We start from the raw sequence: 21,503 nt of genomic DNA on the forward strand, positions 1-21,503 counted from the left end.
TTTCCAGATGACTAGCAAAATGATTGCTGAGATGCATTAATTAACCTTTACATTCACATAAAAGTGTTTTGCAAGAACAAACAAACACAAATTGTTATCTTTAATCACGACTAATAAAAATGGGCTATATAAACACAGTTTTACTACTGCAAATGTCTCCTTGACAAATGACAGGACCTGATTCCTTTATTAAAAAATAATTTAAAATGTTTCACAGGGGATTCAGAACCTTCTCACAGATCAATCTTGCCTGCCTGCCTGCTTTTGAGATAATACAATGGAGAAATCTTCAAGTAACGTCTAATGGTTATACTAAATGTGGATAGCACTGCTGTATCTCTCTTTTAGCTCTAGATTTATTTTATAAAACAAAATATTAAAATTATACATCTGGGGCCTATGGAGACAGCTGAGAGTCCATTTTAAATGTGTCAACCAGGATGATACTGATTAGATTAAGTTTTTTTTCCAGAAAAAAAAATCATTGTGTCCACATGAGAAATCCCTGCTGTGCTTAGTTGAGCCTTCAGAAAGCCAGGTGATCTCATACATTACAGCCCCCAAGGACTCATAGCTCTCTTTCTTCAAAAGCCTGAATCATGGCCATTACTGTAAAAAGCCCCAGGTTAGCTATTATAACGAGTCATTAATTTAAGGTGTTTCATCTTCAAGGTGCTTCTGTGCTAAGAAAGGATGAGACCATTGGGCCTGTTAAACAAAATGGCGGTATCACTGGTTCAAACCTCATGATGAGGAAACCTCTGACATGTAAAGGTTACCTAGTAAAGATGAAGATTCTGGAGCCAGAACACCTGGGTTCAAATTCTGGGTCTGAGTAACTATGTGACCTTGGGATAGTCATTCCTCTTCTCTGGGCCTCAGTTTCCTCATCTGTAATGGTACTGACTTTTGAGGAGGCCTGGATAATGAAATGGGTGAAGTGCTTAGTGCCTAGCATGTTATATATGCTATGTAAGGATGAAATCAATAAAGTAATTTCTTATGCTGCTAAGTCACTTCAGTCGTGTCCGACTCTGTGTGACCCCATAGATGGCAGCCCACTAGGCTCCCCCATCCCTGGGATTGTCCAGGCAAGAACACTGGAGTAGGTTGCCATTTCCTTCTCCAATTTCTTTTTTTTTTTTTTTATTACTCAAAAATGGTTCATTTTTTATAAAAATATGGAACGCTTCACGAATTTGCGTGTCATCTTTGCGCAGGGGCCATGCTAATCTTCTCTGTATCATTCCAATTTTAGTATATGTGCTGCCGAAGCGAGCACTCCAATTTCTTATAGACACTCTGAAATTTACTTCTATGCCAGAAAAATGACTCTTGAAAACAACCAGCATCATAGGAAAACTGCTGATTGAAGGACCAATCGGCAAGTTTTTTTTGGCTCAGTCTTCAAGGACCACTAGTTTAGATTTTTTTGTTATGTCCTGATGAACTACACATCCAGCTATAAAGACTGCTAGGATTAAATGTTCAAAACACGTATTACTTTAATAATGCTGTCTTCTTCCTTTTGAAATGTACTAGGAGTTGCAAAAATTGAAACTTTCTTTTCAGAGACCCTGAAATGGACAGGAGGAACAAAAGAATGGATAACCTTGAGGCCTACTCCAATTTCACGGAGAAAAACAGTGTATTTTACTATCTCTGGTCAGCTTTATTTGGGGACTATGTTTTTAATGCCCTATTTGGGAAATAGTAAATCCATTATTTGAGATATTTCACGCATAGTATTTTTTCTATGCATAGTATTTCATTTATAGTATCAGGATATCATTTCCAGAGATGTGGTAATGTTTGCATGGTCAGCAACCCACTGCATGGAAGGACTGACATAGGATATCTTTGATGATATTTCTTAACAGCACGTTTCTTTACCTCTAGGTCACCTTTTTAGAAAGTCAGTATCGAATAACAGAAGTCTCTTATTAGTTTACATAAGCAGATAACACACACATAATTTGTTTTCAAATATCCATCCATAATAGATTATTAACAATTTGCTAATATGGTATCCAGGAAGAAATGCTCTTAGATAATTTGGTAAGTGATAAATGCAGGATGTACTGAGAGAAAATTTTAGTGCTGCTAGATCCTCTTTGTTAATTTCTTTAGTGTGTGGAGTATTGGTAATGAATTAGTCAATGTAGTAAATGGGGTTACAGACTTTTGCACAACATGCCACAAGTAAAAGGTTCTGAACTAAACTTTTTGTTCTGCATATTGTTTTGCAAATGACAGGAACGAGCATTATTGATTTGTCATCCTTCTCAACTGTACCACAAGTTATATTTCATTCTTATACACACACAGGTACATACACATGCACAAATTCTTATTTCCACATTCTCCTGAAGGTCTTCTGCCGAGTCCTGCAATACGAATACATTTTAAAAGTTCAATTAGAAGAGAATGGATGGCACAGAACACATAACTTCCAGAGGAATAAAATCCCTAAGTGTATGAGATTGGAAGTGAAATATTTTGTAAAAATTGCCATAGTCTTGAAAATGTTAAGACATAATGTCAGAGCTTACTGTGGAAGGTACATATATATCATAATTTTATATTTCTTAAATCAATGTGGTTAGAATCAGCATCTTCTGGGAACTTGTTAGGAATGCAGAATATCTGGCTTCAACCAGACCTACTGAACTAAAATTTGCATTTTAATGAAAATCAGAGGTAATTCACATGCACATTAAATCTGGGGAGCATAGTAATATGAACTGATTAAATATTTTACAGTTGGATTATAGTTACATGAAAAATAAGAGAAAAAGAATTCCCTACCAATGCAAACATTAAAAAAATCCAATTTTGATAATCCTAAAAATTGGCTTATGCTTATCTGTTTCTTCTTATTTCATTCAAATTAACATCAATTTTCTACTAAACTAATAAAACTACTACAAGGGGGGTACTCAATAATTATCGAAAGCTGACAAAACATTAGATTTAAATATTCTCGCTGAAATCACACTGGATTTAATTTAAAAGAGATATCCTTTAAATGGAAACAAAACTGAAAAATTAGGAAACAGTAACAACCAATTGGGGGTGGGGGTGGGGAGCCCTCTCAGTATCACATTTTATCTGTCTGCTTTAGCCACTAACTTGCAAGATCCCTGAAGGTGGAGAGTGACATTCAGATGCATCCACAACAATGAGCACATTTTAAATAAATGAATAAGTAAACAATGTTTTTAATTAATTTATTTAAACATTGAAACATTCCGTACCTATATAATCTTGATATTACTACTGACTACTGTCTACTATGTATCCACTCCCCAAATAATATAAATGACATTACAATAACAATGTAATGATACTGCTGCTGCTGCTGCTAAGTCACTTCAGTTGTGTCCGACTCTGTGTGACCCCATAGACGGAAGCCCACCAGGCTCCCCCGTCCCTGGGATTCTCCAGGCAAGAACACTGGAGTGGGTTGCCATTTCCTTCTCCAATGCATGAAAGTGAAAAGTGAAAGTGAAGTCGGTCAGTCGTGGCCGACTCTTAGCGACCTCAGGGACTGCAACCTACCAGGCTCCTCCATCCATGGGATTTTCTAGGCAAGAGTACTAGAGTGGCTTGCCGTTGCCTTCTCCGAGAAAAGTAAAATCATGAGAGAGTTAACCAGTATCTACACCTACTTCCTGAACTGAACACCTACCTACTTTTAGATTAAGATGGCTTATTTCATGTCTCCTTGAAAAAGTGCACAAACCCTTATCACTCACTAGGTTAAGCATGGCATCAACTTATCCAATAAGCAAGTGAATGCTTCAGGTAAAAGAAGTTATTATAATAAATAGCAAGCATTTAAAACAGGGCTTAAATAAGCAAATAAGATTTGCTTAAAAAAGCAAATCTACTTTTTTGAGAACATGATTGCCCTCTAGTGGTGTGAAAAGTTAATGCAGGCACCAAGCTTTTCCAGTTCGAAGAACCAGCAAAGAGCCTTGGTTCTGGAAACATCTGGGTCGCTGGCTAACTCTGTATTTTTTTTCCTTTTTTTTGAAAATTTCTTGCGTTTTTCATATAATGTCACAGATTGTGTGAAAACAGAATAATGTGTATTTGTCTAAGACCACAGGGGAAACTAGAGTGAATTGGAGTTAAATATCAGCTGCCTAGGGTGACCACACCCAAAAAAGATAGCCCTCGGCTCTGAGGCCAGCTTCCTCCAGCCTATGTGAGCAATGAGCTGGTGGGAGTGGGGCTGGGGTGGGGTGGGTGTATAGCTGGCTGGAATAAGAAACACAGTTATTGATAAATCAGGCATTTTCTTAAAAATGGTTTGGACTTATCAATGACAAAAAACCTCAATTAATTATGCAGTTGGTTTATCTTCCATGTCATTTTTAATTTTATAGATTTAGCTTAAAAGTTCTGCTTGATAGCTACAACTAGATAATCACAGAATTGAGTAATTATTTTGATCCTAAATTCCAGGGAGGAAAACGATTTCATTGCATGAACCGGCTTTATGACAGTGGGAGAGGACATTTCTTGAATCTGAGGAAAATGTAACCTCTTGCAGCATTTCACCACTGAGAACAAGTTATTTGATGGAAGACATAATGTGTCAAATGCTTATTCTATGATCTATCCATTAATAATTAAAAAATACGAAAGTAAGCAAACGCATTTTGAATGTAACAATACAACTCTGCTAAAAATGTTAATGATTAAGGGCAGAGACAAATGCTTTGACAATAAAAACACTCCTTTTCTCCTTAGAATAATTTAGTACAAATCTGTAAGTCATACCACAAAAGCATGGTTAATTTTAATTAACTTTAATTTAAAAGTTGTAGATTTTAATATGACAAACCAATCTTAATTATCACTGAAATATTTATTTTCTTTCAGGTAAGACAACCACCAGCAAATGTATTAATTTATACTATTAAACCAGCTACTTGCCTTTGGCTACACTGTAATGTGTAATGCTTACTGTAGGCTCAGCTTACTCGCCTGGTATGAACTATACATATAAGATTAAATGATAAGCTACTGCTATTTCTCTTTCCATCTTATCCTGAAATTTTGACCAAATCATCCTCTTTCCACTTCTAGTTATTTATGTATCCATTTAGAAGGTGTCCACTTCATTAGAGACGATAACAGGGAGTATTATATGCACCTAGTACAATCATGCTAAATACAATAATTGTTTAATGAATCAGGAGAAAGCATCTGCCCTGGTGATTAATTGATTATGCGTTGCAACTGGAATGATTTCAAAATCCATTATTTTAATAATGCAGGGGTTGTACTTCTTTTCCTGATTTGCTTACTCATGGCAGAAAGGGCCCTTGCATTTGTCGTATTTGGGGTCGAATTTTTATTAATGGAACGATGGCTACCGTATCACGACCCATGTTTCTGTGCAACATTGAATTTCGAAAATAAAAAAGGAACAGTTAAAATTTTGTGCATAACCTACGTTGATATGTTTATAGATATGGCCTATGGAATACAAGTGCTAAGATCATAATATTTCTATTATATATGCATATTGCATACACAAACAATTCTCTGCGGAGAATATTCCAGCAATCTTTGGCACACAAGCCCTGCCCTTAGCAAGCACCTTCACTTATGAACATACAAAATCCCTACAGCAACCAAACATATACTTATTTTATAAAGTATAATTAAAGAAGAAACGCATTCTTTTCTGGGAGGGGGGAGTTGGGAATAAGAGGAAGAAAAGCTAGCGCAGCAAGGGTTAATCCTCATTGAAATGCGATTATTCAAACCGTTTGAATAAATATGGCACCTGAGTCATCAAACAATAATAATTTGAAATAACAGCAGTAATACTGATGATGGTGATGAGTTTGCAGAAGCTCTCCTGCAGCAGAAACCTCTCGGTGGGGGGTGCAGAGCGCAGAGCCAGATCGCCCCCATCCCCCATTCTCAGACCCTTTCCCTATTTGAGGGCCAACCACGTCTGTGGGGAGCTGGGGTAGCTCAGGACACTGCGTAGAAACCTGTCTCCTGGGCTGCACCCGCAGGGGAGAGCGCCCAGCTCCGGGGAGGGGCGCGCAGGGCGCGGCGCGGGGCTCTGCAGGGATGGCTGCGATCCACGCGCCTGCTAGCCAAGTGCGCCCCCATCCGGCCAGCCGCTGTCGGGTCTGCGCCCCAGCTGGTATGGGTGGGGCCGAGCCCTCGGCTCAAGGAGTGAGGGTCGCTCGCACCAAGACCACCCAAGGGGTCTCCACCTGAACAGGGCGTGAGTCCTGTGCTTCGGCTGGGGGAAGCAATCCCAGGCTCCCTGGACTGTGGGAGGGCAAGAGAAGCGACCCCCGCACTCCTGGGATGGGGTCACCTCTGCGGCCCGGCGGCCGGCTGGGGTGGGGCCGCGCCTTTGTGTGGCGGGGCGGGGCTCGGGCCGGCCTCTCTGCAGAGCCACTCGGTGGGCTGGGAGCTGCTCCGAGCCCGGACTCCGAGCAACGTCCGAGGTCTGCGCACATCGAGGGGCGTCCTGTCTGTTCTAGATCGCAGGGCTGGAAAAGAGGGCTCTAGTTTTGCAGATCGCTCTAGGGCCTCCCCTCCCCGGCCCCCTTCCCCTTTGCCAAGAATCTGAGCCGGTGGTCTACCAGGCTCCGCCTGGGAGGGTGGGGCAGGGCGGAGTGGTCAGAGCAAACCTCTTTCGCCTCTTTTCCCTTCTCCGCATCCCGCTCCAGGGGATGGGTGCTTCCAGCCGCCGCCCGAGCTCCAGCCTGTTCCCGGGGGCCACCGAGGGGCCCTGGAGGCGCAACACCCAGGGGTTGGAGTTGGAGGCCTTGGATCCAGAACCTCGTTTGGTATCTGTCTCTTGATACCGGTTGAGCCTACGAAAATTGCGGATATTTGGCACTGTTTGACCTACAAAACTGTTCTATCACTTGGCTCAGTTAAAGACCTTGACCTCTTTTGTATCTGAATTATTATGTGTACTCAAATCTAGCTTCCAAACGCTTTTCCCCCGCACAGATCAAATGAGTGAAGGAAGAATTTATCGCGTTGAAGTGTAATCACCCTATGATGTGGTTTTGAAAAGAAAAATGTTTAACCCACTTTTGTCCTCTTCTCTCTATAAACAGAACAATGAGGCCAGGGTGGGGAAGGCGGGGGTAACGGTCAGGTCTCACTCGGAAGCCGAGGCTGGGAGTCTGGAGCGCGAGGCGCGGGGCGTGGCGTCGCTGTCTACCCAGGGCTGGGCTCCGGGCTTGGCGCTGCGCTCCGCACCCGGGCCCCCCTTTACGCGGGAGATGCTGCACCCGGCGGGGGGGCGGGGGGCGGGCGCCGGCGCGGCTCGCACAGGGTGGGGCAGTCCGCATTGTGTGCCCAGCGCTGCAGGTGCCTTCCCCCCCCGCCCCAACCCCCGGGACGGCTCGTCTTCACACAAAGAAACCCCACCCCAGCGCCTGCGAAACCGCTGTCCCTCCCTAACCGCGCGCTTCCCCGCCCCTGCAGCTGCCCACCCGCGCCCTCTGTGCCCTCCCGACTTCCTTTCTCCATCCCCTCCCTCTCCCTAAAACAAAGGAGTGTAGGGCTCCCCGCAACCCCGCCCCGCGCCCTTACCTCCCCACACCGCGCCCCAGGACTAGCGGTTTTTGCCACCAGACAATACCATAAAATTTGCCCAGTTCTTCAGCCGCCTCCCCTGGTCTCCACCCATCTTTCAAACAGTCTAGATGTGACCACTTTGACTTTACATTTTTCTTTTTCCTTTCTCCCATCCCCTTTCCTCTTCCCTATTTTCTTACTTTCTTAATCTTTAACTAGAGAAGAAATAAAGGACGTTACAAAGCACTTTCCAAAATGCCCCTTAACCCCATTTAAGGCATATAGTTAAGGTAGCCCCCTCCCCCCACGGCTAAATCTTAATTTTAAATATGGAAACAGAATAAATTCGCTCCCCATGGGACGGCAACTTACCTGCTTCCACCTTAAAAAAAAAAAATCCTTAGCTTTAGATTTTCAAAGATCCCCTCTTTGCCCTCCCTCAAACCCTGGAGCTGCCTCCATCCTTCCCGATTCCTATGTTACCAATAATGTCTTTTCTTCTAGAAAATATCTCCGAATGCCTTCCAAGCTCTAAGAGAAAAGGTAAGAGGTGGGCTGCAGGTGGAGCCGAGAAAGAACGAGGCGCGATGCCTTACCCATTGCTGTTTTAGCCATTGTGGGGATGTGCAGACGCTGAGCGGTGGCGAAGGCGGAGGGTCCGGCTACAGCAGCGCAGAGAGCGAGACAGAAGACTGAATAAGGCACTGAGTCTGCAGAGTGGGGCCGTGCGAGAGAAAGAGCAAGAGGCAGGAGCCCATGAATAATTATCACTCAGAAGCTCAAGCAGATTGGCTCCCAAGGTCCCCTGACATGACTCCCGCAGAGTCAGAATCTCCAAGCATTAAATATTGATCGGCCAATGGTGCTGGAGTACAAAGTACCAGAATGCAGTTTGAAATGGAAATCAGTCCTTCCCAGGCAGCTCCCCCCGTTTTGGGGGCCTGATAGTACAGTCCAAGTAGAGTGGAGCCTTAGCCCAGAATCCTTCTAGGAGCGAAGAACTGGGCTGTACCTACCTAGGAGCCAGGAGGCTTGACTTGATTCACACTTGTTTCATTGCACAAATAGCCATAGGAAAAAGGAAAGGGGTTCAGAGGCCTGAGAAGTCTTCACAACCTGCCGACTGTTGGAAACGTCTATTTAAACGTTGTTTTTACTTGCTCGTGTTTTCTCTTTCACCTTTGGCCATGTCTTTGGTAGATTCTAGTCTCTCAGGGTGACCCCATGTCTGGCTGTGGTGACAACTAAAAGCAGAAAGGCACGATTGTCATTTGTCTCCCAGCACAGCTGAACTTAAATGTCTCTGGACTCCTGGGGATCTCTCAGCAGAGCAAGGCCTGCGGCTTTCTACTTTGGGCACACAAGAAAGGGGCTGCTGGGTTGCTAGGGAATAGGGACAAGTAGCTATCGTCTCCCTGGGGACTTTGGGAAGAAGATGAGAGTTAACGTCCTGTCCAACGGGTAACAGGGCAGATCCAGATTGACTGGCTGACTTGAGCATTGGAGGAGCCACAGGTGGGTGGATGCTATGGTGCTCTGGAGATATAGGATTACACCGGTTGAAACCTCAGTGACCTTTCCAGGGTTCTAAGGAGAACCCTTTACACTGAAAGCTTAGTGGAGTTGAAAGGTGTGATCTGGAGCAAGATTTTTTCCCTGAGTTCCAGAGTCACTGTTGATGCAGGGCAGAGAAAGGTGTGTCCATGTTTCAGGCTGAGCAGTGTGAGGACCTCTGAGACCAGTTGCAGAAAGTGGTTTTTCATTGTGAGCCAGATATTCATTAATTCCTTCCTACTCACTAAATGAATGCCATTCATTAATTCATTCTTTCTCACTTGACTCCCATGAATAGTCATTGAGCATTTACCGTGTACCAAGCTCTGAGGACACAGCAGTGAGCAAGATTTTAGGACTTGCTCACATGGACCTCGTGAACCTTTTTTTTTTCAAATTTATTGAAGTATATTTGAATTGCAATGTTGGGTTTATTACTGTTGTGCAACAAAGAAACTCAGTTATATGTATATATATACATATAGTTACATATGCACACACACACATATATGCATTCTTTTTCATGCGATTTCCATTATGGTTTATCACAGCATATTGAATATAGTTCCCTGTGCTATCCAGTAGGACCTTGTTGTTTATCCACCTTATATATACCATTTTGCATCTGCTAATCCCAAGCCCTCTCTCCTACCCTCTCCCATCCATCTCCTCCTCAGCAACCACCAGTCTTATTCTTTATGTCCCGGATTTTGTTTCTATTTCATAGACAGGTTCATTGGATTCCAATCATGGTTTTTACTTTGTTTTTCTGACTGACTTCACTTAGGATGATAATCTCTCATTGCATCATGGAGTTTTTAGTTATGGTTAGTTTAACTCTTCTGTGACTTCACTGAAGCTTCCTTAAACCTAAGTCCATCCAGAGTCTATGGTTTTGACATTTGAAAAATAGACAAATAATCTCTAATCCTGTTGTATTTTAAAGCTAAAAGACTAGTGCCTTGTTGAAATCATGTACAAAACTTTGGCAAGTTTTAAATTTTATAGGAATGGTGAGAATTTTTCTCATAAGCTATCTTATAAGTTTTTAGCAGCTTTCTGTCAAACCACCTTTCAATTTCTTTCTAGCCTCATGAATAATATGCAGTTTTGAATGCATAACACCATTTGAAATGAACAGGGTACTCTCCTTGGTGCTGAAATAAATTTCTTCCTCTCCTATTGTAAGACATTTTAAACTCAATGGATATCTTGCTGAATGATAGAAAGCTACAGGAGCACGTGCAGTTCTGACCTGCTGAATCATAAGAAAAATAAAAGATAGAGTAGAGATCAATAAAATCATTTCTTGAACAGGAAGATTAAAAGTTATTTTTCCTGTCATTGTACAGGTCTGTGACCATGACACAGCAGGAGAGCAATATGGAAGTTGGCAGTGTCTGGAAATAAATAACCTTTTTCTCCTTCTTTATAGTCATCTCCCATTTTAAATGTGAGAGCGAATTCCTTCTCAGTGAAGTAGTTACTAGTCATGAGATAAGGGATTTCAGTAGGCCTGCATGATTAATATCTTTAAAGTGTTCCTCTTCCCACCACACCCTTTCCCCTTAGACTGTGTGTCATCTCTACCCATTATTAGCGTCTTTGGAGAAAAGGTCCCTAAGTCATGGTGTTAATGCCTTTAACAACCACCACTGGCAGTTGAACAATATCTATTGCACTTTTGATCACTATGAATAACACAAAATAAAACACACATTTTGCGGTCTAATCTCTCAATCTCTGGTAAACTTTACCTACTGATGGATAGGAATGTGAGATGGAGGTCAATATACACAGGGACAAGTGTCAAATGTGTAAATCTTTTCTATTTCTGACTTTCCAGGTGCTAGGTACTTAACCTAAAGTTATGTATTATTTTCAAATAATGTCAAGCAGGGGAGGTACTAGGTTAATATGACTTACTATAGAATATGGGCTTCGCAGGTGGTAAAGAATCTACCTTCTAATGCAGGAGATGTGCATCAGATCCCTGGGTCGGGAAGATCCCCTGGAGAAGGAAATGGCAACTACTCCAGCATTCTTGCCTAGAGAATCCTATGGACAGAGGAGCCTGGAGACTATAGTCCATAGGGTCAAAAAGAGTCAGACACAACTGAAGTGACATGGCACTGTTCAGCACACAGCACTATGGAATATAAAGATAGGAGACCATCATCAACTGGCCAATAAAAACGAAGTTGAAAGAGCTGAGTTGCATCAATTATTGTTTTGTATTTTCTTCTAGCATAACAACTTCATAACGATGTTTTAACATAACACATCATAGCCTGAGAGGATGGGGCAAAATAGGAACAGAGAAATTGTCTCATAATCACTAGTTCAGTCATTACTCATTCTTTTGTTCCGCTAATTCATTCAACAAATATTTACTGAAATTTCTGGCTTTTATATTATGAAATCAGCTAATTTTCTCCTTATTGTCTAAAAATTATAAAATAACTCCCACCTCTTTAAGAAAATGTCACTAATTTTGGAGAATGATTGTCATTATCCTGTGTATCAGTTAGAATGCTTTTGGTTGCAAAGAATAGAAAAAAAATGCAAACTGACTTTGATAATAAAAGGGGATTGGTTGGCTCATCTAACTACAGAGATTGAGTGGGTCCCAGATTTCAGAAGATGAGAACAGGCTTTCCTTGAAGCAAATGGTTTTGATGGGGATGTTTTTGTTGTTTGGTTGCTGAGTCATGTCCAACTCGTTTGTGACCCCATGAACTGTAGCCCACCAGGCTACTCTGTCCATGGGATTTCACAGGCAAGAATACTAGAGTGGGTTGTCATTTCCTTCTCCAGGGAATCCTCCTGACCCAGGGACTGAACATGCATCTCCTGCATGAGCTAGTAGGGAAGCCCTTGATGGGGATGGATGGATACCAAATGAAACAATAGGTACTAGATCTGTGGCATGCAGATAAGGACAACAGTTCTTATGTTACAGCATTTGGAGTAAATTGAAGGGTTGTCATGTGTAAGCTGCCTAAATCACCATGGATATTTAAGAAGATCCCCTGGAGAAGGAAACGGTAACCCACTCCAGTATTCTTGCCTGGAGAACCCCATGGATGGAGAAGCCTGGTAGGCTACAGTCCACGGGGTCGCATAGAGTCGGACACGACTGAGCGACGGAACGGAAGATAGCTACTATGTTTTAGTTTTCAACACATTTAAACTTTTAAAGTTAGGTACTGGGTAGTGTGTATCTTTAGATCCCTTTTAGTGCTTGGCTTCATGATTCACATGGTCAGTTCAGTTTGGTCACTCAGTCATGTCCGATTCTTTGTAACTCCAGCAGCATGGGTAGATAGTCAATAAATATTTGTGAAATAACAACAGTTTTCAACACTGTTGAAAATAAATCAAGACGATTAAACCCAGTGAAGCCGTAGCAATGCTTTCTTTTTTTTTTTTTTAATATTATAAATGTCATTTTTATTTGAGTTTAAAATTTTAGGTCAATCTACAGATAAATCAGGGAATGCTGATTTCTAGCTATTGATTCATATTGTAAATGTTATAAACTTTCATCATAAAAAATAAGAATAAAAGTTTTTTTTTTCTATTTTATTTATTTATTTATTTATTTTTTATTTTTTTTTTATTTTTAAAAAGAATTTTATTAAAAAAGCACAAATGCAAAGAAATGAACAGAGGAAAATTTATGCGTCGAACCTGGACTGGTCACTTATGAATGCTTTCAACCACCTTTCTTTGCTTAGCTCATATGGGAAGCAGGTACTAAGCTGTTTACTATTGTATCTTTATTCCTATCCTGCCCCACTCCCAAAAGGACATAGAGGGATAAAGCTTATGTTAATAGAAGATCCTTGGTAATTTTTAAAATCTTTAGCAGTAGTCAGAGGAAGTTGTAAAAATCAAAGGCATGCTAACAAGATTTAATTACTGTGGATTTTGGTGTATTGTGTATTATCTCTTCAAGGAGGCCTGAGGTGTTGTTATCTTTCCAAACTGAAGAGAACAGTTTCTTTGGAGTATTTAACTGATGTCATCTAATATACTCAGGTGATTTTCTGCTAAGAATAATCTGTCTGGGAAAGAATCTTAAAGTAATTATTAAAAGTGGGTGAGATAGGAAAAATATTGTGAGAATTGAATTAATTGTTGTGATTGAAATTCAGTTGATTACAAAGAAAACTTATGAAAAAAATCATAGAATTTTTTTAGGTGGTTGGAAATTCAGTTAAAGCTGAAAATATCTAGAGATGTACCTAAAATAACACATGATAAAAGTTAACTGACTAACATTTTGATGATTTTGCTCTATCCTTGTAGATTAATGAATAATGAAAAGGATTTGACATCCTTTATTATTTTTTGTTTTGTTTTATTTTTTTAAAAATGTTTTTATTTATTTGGCCACACTGGGTCCTAGTTATGGCTTGTGGAATCTTTAGTTGAGGCATTCTAACTCTTAGCTTCAGCATGTGGGATCCAGTTCCCTGACCAGGAATTGGACCTGTGTCCCTTACAGTGAAAGCCCAGAGTCTTAACCAGTGGACCACCAAGGAAAGTCCCTTATTTTTTACTTTATATTGGAGTATAGTTGGTTTACAATGTTGTATTAGTTTCAGGGAGACAGCAAAATGATTCAATTATATGTATACATGTATCTATTCTTTTTCAGGCTTCCCTGATGGCTCAGTTGGTAAAGAACCTGCCTGCAATGTGGGAGACCTGGGTTCATTCTCTGGGTTGGGAAGATACCCTGGAGAAAGAAATTACAACCCCCTCCAGTATTTTTGCCTGGGAATTCCCATGGACAGAGGAGCCTGGCAGACTATAGTCCATGGGGTTGCAAGAGTCAGACACGACTTAGCAACTAAACCACCACCACATTCCTTTTCAAGTTCTTTTCCCATTTGGTTATTACAAAATATTAAGCAAAGTTCCCTGTGCTATACAGTAGGTCCTTATTGATTATCTGTTTAAATATAGCAGTGTGCTTATGTCATTTCCAGCTCCCAGCCTATCCCTCTCTCCATCCTTCCCCCCTGCTTACCATAAATTTGTTCTCTAAGTCTGTGAGTCTGTTTTGTAAATAAGCTCATTTATATCAGTTTTTTTTAAATTCTGCATATAAGTGATACCATATGATGTCTGTCTTTCTCTAACACACTTTTATGATCATCTCTAGGTCCATCCAGGATGTAGCAAATGGCATTATTCCATTCCTTTCAGCAGATGAGTAATATTCCATTGTACACATGTACCACATCTTTATCCATTTATCTTTCAGTGGACATTTAGGTTGCTTCTATGTCTTTGCTATTGTAAACAGTACCACAATGAACATTGGGGTACTTGTATTCTTTCAGATGATGTTCTTCTCCAGATATATGCCGAGGAAGGGGGTTGCTGGGTCATATGGGAGCTCTATTTCTGATTTTTTAAAGGACCTCCATACTATTCTCAATAGAGGCTATACCAACTTACATCCCCACCAACATGGAAAGAAGTTTCCCTTTTCTCCGCATCCTCTCCAGCATTTATTATTTGTAGTGAAGTCCTTTAAAAAACCAACAATATGGTTTATTTAAAGGGAAAGTCGTTCCAAGGAGGGAGTTTATGTTCCTTATTAATGGAAAAAAAAATATTTTCATTAATGAAAAAATATATTTAATGAATGAAAATATAATGAAAATATATTTTTTCATTCAATGAAATCTATATTGTTTGGTGAGTTATAGTTGATTCTGCAGTGGTGAATTAACATACTTTATTATTTTCCTCTCAGATTGGTTATTAAAAATGGAGAATGCTGGGACTTGCCTGGAAGTCCAGTGGTGAAAACTCTGGGCTTCCAGTGCAGGGGGCATGGGTTTGACCTGGTTAGGGAACTAGGATCCCACATGCTGCACAGTGTGGCCAAAACAGGGAAAAAGAAGAATGCTTAGTTAATTATTATCTCCTTTTTTGTACCTGTGATTTTTTTTTATGTCCAAGTGGGACGTATACATATTAGTAATTAGAATAATTTACCCAGAAGTCAAGTGACTTATTGAAATTTGTAAGTCTTATTTATAATTTTATAATTAAACTTTTTTGGACATGAATTTACTTTGATTGTAAGAAGGACTTAATATAAATTTAATAAGTTGAAATTTTCCATTAAATTGATAATGTTGAAAATTATTTGCTATCTTGACAGCAACTACTGTACTGTTTTCCTTCTTTCTGTGAGCTGATTTACAATTTGAGTCCAAGGAGAACATTAGTAGGATACCACTGAAGCTGGGAAATTGATTCCTCTTGGGATTCCACTCAGCATTTTAGCTTACAATACTCTAGTGAGAACACAGTGGAGACAATATTGAAGTGCCTGGAAGAGAAATCTAGGAGAAGTATGACTCACTCCATTTATCCCACAGGCCTTATTTTGTTTTACTTTTTAAATAGAAACCTCATCATCGGCATTGCACTATACATACAGGTAACATTGGTTGCCTAAGATCTTGGTTTTATTTAAATCACATCTGGAAGGAGGAGGAAGGGGAATTAAGAAAGAGAAAAGAAAAAGCAATTTATTGTACTGCCTTCTGAAGATACTTTTCCAGAAGGGTTAGTTAGGGAGTTTGGGACAGACATGTAGACACCGCTATATTTAAAAGGGATAACTGCAAGGTCCTACTGTATAGCACAGGGAACTCTGCTCAATACTATATGGCAGCCTGAATGGGAAGAGAGTTTGTTCATGGCTGAGTCCCTTTGCTGTCCACCTGAAACTATCACAACATTGTTAATTGGCTATCAGTTCAGTTCAGTTCAGTTCAGTCGCTCAGTCGTGTCCGACTCTCTGTGACCCCATGAATCACAGCACGCCAGACCTCCCTGTCCATCACCAACTCCCGGAGCTCACTCAAACTCATGTCCACAGAGTCGGTGATGCCATCCAGCCATCTCATTCTCTGTCGTCCCCTTCTCCTCCCGCCCCCAACCTTTCCCAGCATCAGAGTCTTTTCCAGTGAGTCAACTCTATGCCAATATAAAATGAAAAGTTTAATTAAAAGAAAAAACAAAACAAACAAAACCAACAAAAAGACAAAGATACTTTCCCACTAATCATTTATTAACTCATTCTCTTATCCTCTGAACTTCCCCCACCCCATCCTGCTTTATTATCAGATGAAATTGAATTAATAGATATAGGTAGAATTTTTAAAAAGTGATTTCAACAAGAATTCAATTTGACTGTAACATTAACTTTGAGTTCTCATATAGAGAGTAGAATCTCATTCTATATTTTCTCATCTTTTTACATCTTGATGGATTTGTCCTTTTTTTCCCCTGCAACTGCTTCCTCAATCATAATGTAAGTAATTACATCTAACTTTTCAGGAATTCAGGTCAGTGGCAAGGGAGAAATGTGCAGATTTAGGTAGCAAATGGTGCCTATTGTGGCAGAAAAAAAGTTTCCCACAGTTTCGTTCTTTGAATTTATTTAGGAAATGCAGGAAACGTCCTCTTTTGGAAAAAAGGATTTCAAAAAGGATGTCAAAGTTAAGAATATTTTTGTGATGAACAATTTCAAATGGACACAAAGGAAGAGAGAGCAAATAATGAACTCATATCAATCAGGTTAAAAAATGATCAGAATTTTCTTGCTTCTATTCTTTTATTTTCCTTTATTTTTTCCACCATTGTTGGAATCTTTAAGAGAAAACAGACATTATTTAAAATTTCTCTTGCATACCTAAGTAGGTATATGAACCCTATTAAACATATGAACCTTTTCGTACATAAATGCAATTCTAATACCACACTTAATTATAATGATTCATTGGTAACACGTAGTACCTGGCTCAGAATTACATTTTCATGATTGCTTTGAAAATGCCTTTTTATAGTTTATTTGCTTGAAATGGGACCTAACTATGGTGCACACATTCTATTCAGTTTTAAGTTTCTCAAATCTCTTTTAATCTGGAGCAACCCTGCCTTCATTTAAAAAAGTCTTGCCATTGAGTTATTGTAGAAACTGGGTTAATTGTCCTAGGAACTATTTTCCATTATGGATATACCTCTTTGCTTCTTTGTAGTCACTTAACTTTTTCCTGAGCTTCCTGTAAATGGAAGTCAACTATTGGGTCTTGATTAGATTGAGGATCATCTTGCTAAAGAATAACTCAGATGGATTCAGTTTAATTAAAAGCATAGCTGATATTTACTCGTATATGATGGAGATCAACCATGGAAACAAAGCAAGGGATGGTTTTATTATTTATTTATTTGGTTGAGCCAGGTCTTAGTTGCAACATGTGGGATCTTTGCTTTTATAGTTTATGCCTGTGAGTTATTAGTTATGGCATGTGGGAGTCAACTCCCTGATCAAGGGCTGAACCAAGGCCCCCTACATTGGGAGCATGGAGTCTTAGCCAGTGGATCACCAGGGAAGTCTCAGGAATCATTTATAAAAAAGAAACAAACAAACACAGCATCTGAAAGTAAAATATTATTTTTGGCCCTTAGGAGAAGTGATTAGTTGACATTTATTAGGGGGAACATTTTCCTTGAAGCAAGATGGCCTTCATCAGGGACTGGCAGTTACCAGGGAAGGCCATTTTAGTTATTCATGAGTTTTCTGAGAAATTCTGTGACTGAAAGTGGTATGTCTTATTTCTGGATATGGCTACTGCTGAACTCTTGGCTGGACTTCTGCTGAACTCTCCTTTATTGCTAAGGTAAGACTGCACCATTTCTCTATTAGAATAACTTGGTCCCCAATTTGGTCAAAGTTACCATGGGTTCAGTTAAAAAATGGGTTCAGTCTTTTTGATACAATAGCATCAGCTGAGTGTCAGCCTGGCATAGTGACACTGTCATAATTTTTAGGCACCTGCATATCATTCTCTTGAAAAGGCAAGATGAATCCTAACTATCAAAAGAAATATTTGGAATCCCACTATTTGTACCTAGATTTTAATTGGCCTAGAACCAACCAGGAGTGTAAGGCTCATGGATCAATTTAGCAATCTTAAAAACCATGTGCCTATTCCCCACCTCAAAACTAGTTATTCCACTTTCATGGATCAGATATTTCAGTCTGAGAAAGAAATCCTCATGATGTCTGGTCTCTTGAATCTTTTCTGATGAATTACCATGTGACGCTCCCCATCAAAAATACGTGAAAAAGGATTTGTTTAGAATCCCAAGAAAGGCAACATGATTTTATCAAAGTGTAGATCATTTTTGAGGTCCATCTAATTACAGAGGAAAAGTAATCCCTTGGATGTGTATTGTTGTTGTTATTTAGTCGCTAAGTCGATGTAGCCTGCCAGGCTCCTCTGTCCATGGGATTTCTAAGAGGATTTAAAGATAAATCAGTTCATACCAGTTGCTGCTTGATTGCAATTAGTCTAATTGCAAGGAACAAGCATTCTCAGTAGATTTAAACAAGCCATGTGATGGTTCTGAATTAGTTTATGATAAAATAGTTGAATCATAACTTACATTATTAGTCCCCTGTCCCTTTACATCCCATGAGTGACTCTGAGGTCTGGATATATGTGACAGCAGTAATTGTGAGAGACCTAGAGTTCAATTCTTCCTTGGTGGCTCAGATGGTAAAGAATCTGCCTGCAATGCAGGAGACCAGAGTTTGATCCCTGTGTTGGGAAGATACCCTGGAGAAGGAAATGACAACCCACTCCAGTATTCTTGCCTGGAGAATTCCATGGACAGAGTTGCCTAGTGGGTTATAGTCCATGGGGTCACAAAGAGTTAGACATGACTGAGCGACTTTCACTTGAGTTCAGTTGGGGCGTGTGTGTTAGATATGCTTGGGTTAACACTTTTTAGGAGAGTCTGGACCAGATAAGAGTTTCCACAATTGGCCATGTTGGCAGCTGTGGCAATTGTCTGTTTCTGCAAATTTTCTGTTTCTGGAAATGTTTTAGGGAGCCCACGATTTGATCTCTAATGGGAATGGATATACAGTCCTTAGTACATATGTGTTGAGAAATATAAATCCATGGGTTGTGTGTTTCGGAGTTTAAGAACAGCATTAGTGATGAGAAACACTTGAAAAGGTCCCTTTCAATATAGTTTTAAGATTAACTTTCATTGCTATCTTTCTCTATATAACTCATTCTACTCATTGTGCACTAATAAAAGCTTCATATCATGAGGAACGCTGGGTTGGAAGAAGCACAAGCTGGAATCAAGATTGCTGGGAGAAATATCAATAATCTCAGATATGCAGATGACACTACCCTTATGGCAGAAAGTGAAGAGGAACTCAAAAGCCTCTTGATGAAAGTGAAAGAGGAGAGTGAAAAGGTTGGCTTGAAGCTCAACATTCAGAAAACTAAGATCATGGCATCTGGTCCCATCACTTCATGGGAAATAGATGGAAAAACAGTGGAAACAGTGTCAGACTTTATTTTTTTGGGCTCCAAAATCACTGCAGATGCTGATTGCAGCCATGAAATTAAAAGATGCTTACTCCTTGGAAGGAAAGTTATGACCAACCTTGATAATATATTAAAAAGCAGAGACATTACTTTGCCAACCAAGGTCCGTCTAGTCAAGGCTATGGTTTTTCCCGTGGTCATGTATGGATGTGAGAGTTGGACTGTGAAGAAAGCTGATCACCGAAGAAGTGATGCTTTTGAACTGTGGTGCTGGAGAAGACTCTTGCGAGTCCCTTGGACTGCAAGGAGATCCAACCAGTCCATTCTAAAGGAGATCAGTCCTGGGTGTTCATTGGAAGGACTGATGCTAAAGCTGAAACTGCAATACTTTGGCCACCTCATGCGAAATTGACTCACTGAAGAAGAGTCTGATGCTAGGAAGGATTGGGTGTGGGAGGAAACAGGGATGACATTGAATGAGATGGCTGGATGGCATCACCAACTCGATGGACATGAGTTTGAGTGAACTCCGGGATTTGGTGATGGACAGGGAGGCCTGGCATGCTGTGATTCATGGGGTCGCGGAGAGTCGGACACGACTGAGCTACTGAACTGAACTGAACTGAACTGAACTAGGTGTGTATTCGGAGAAGGCAATGGCACCCCACTCCAGTACTCTTGCCTGGAAAATCCCATGGACAGAGGAGCCTGGAAGGCTGCAGTCCATGGGGTTGCTGAGGGTCGGACACGACTGAGCCACTTCACTTTCACTTTTCACTTTCATGCATTGGAGAAGGAAATGGCGACCCACTCCAGTGTTCTTGCCTGCAGAATCCCGGGGACGGGGGAGCCTGGTGGGCTTCCATCTATGGGGTCACACAGAGTTGGACATGACTGAAGTGACTTAGCAAGCAAGCAAGCAAGGTGTGTATTCACTGGAATCTCTTTAGGGAAAGGAGTCTGTACCTATTGGGTGTGACTCTGCATAGGATGTAATGTTTTAAAGACAGCAGAAAAGATCAGGATGTAATAAGGGTAATGTTAGTTAGCAAAAACGTGAGAGTTTATGGGGGTTTTGTAATGTAGATTCTAGCATAATTAAGACTAGGGTAGGCATGCAACAAATTCTGATAAATTCTCTTTTCATTTTTATTCAATTAAAAACACTTTCTAATTTTACTTGTTTTGGCTACTTAGATACAGCCATCATTTAAAAGTGGACACTTGATTTCCAAATACATGAGATTTTTAAAGTATCTTTGATATCAGTTTCTCATTTAGATATTTTCTCATTTAAATGCTTTCTTCTCTGCAATCATCTGTGGTTTTCAGCCTTATAACTTTATTGATTTCAATGGCTAGGTCAAAGATTTCTCTTGGTAAATGTCACATTGCACTTGAAGATATGTGGATTATTTCCAAATATCTTTTGATACTAATCTCTAACATAATTCCACAGTGAGAAGAGAACAGACTCTGTATGATTTCAATACCTTTACAGCATAAAGTTTTTACACATTGTTTTATGTCCCTGGATATGTTTCAGTGTCTCCTAGTTTACAGTCTATGGGAACTTAAACAGAATGTGTATTCTATAAATTCTTTGTTGCTTTAAAATTGTATAAATCTTCATTAGGTGGAACTGGTTCATAGGTCTACCATATGCTTCTACTTCTCTGTACATTCACTGTATTAATTTTTGAGAGTTTGATATTGAAATTCCAACTAAAACTTGTAATTTATATACTTAAAAAATAATTGTAATGTATAGTGGTACTATTTAAAAAAAAGACTAGGACAGAACTTTAGGATAAGGAGGATTAAATTCTTCTGTACATATTAACTGTTTTGATTTTCAATACTATTAGTTCAAAACTTTAAAATATAGTGGTATGATTATATGTCTTCAATTTAAAGACAACAAAACTCCCCCTCCGCGCCCCCGCCCCACCAAAGAAAGTCAAAACCCCTTTAAAC

The 21,503-nt window shown here is 40.0% G+C and overlaps 1 protein-coding gene and 1 non-coding gene across 2 annotated transcripts in view; both read right to left on the bottom strand.

Moving 5' to 3' along the window:
* The window catches only part of STMN2 (stathmin 2), a 56,639-nt gene extending 48,336 nt beyond the window's left edge, over positions 1-8,303 (bottom strand). Inside the window, exon 1 of the mRNA XM_055431935.2 lies at positions 8,178-8,303. Within this exon, the coding sequence (XP_055287910.1) occupies positions 8,178-8,196 (19 nt within the window). The 5' untranslated portion in view covers positions 8,197-8,303. The remainder of the gene's footprint in view (positions 1-8,177) is intronic.
* Positions 1,176-1,282, bottom strand: LOC129560555 (U6 spliceosomal RNA). The gene has a single exon (XR_008686788.1). It is a non-coding gene; the product is annotated as a U6 spliceosomal RNA (small nuclear RNA).
* Positions 8,304-21,503: the final 13,200 nt, after the last annotated feature.

This window comes from Moschus berezovskii, chromosome 16, assembly GCF_049115385.1.
Source record: "Moschus berezovskii isolate FMDL1 chromosome 16, NW_MosBer_1.0, whole genome shotgun sequence".
NCBI lineage: Eukaryota > Metazoa > Chordata > Mammalia > Artiodactyla > Moschidae > Moschus > Moschus berezovskii.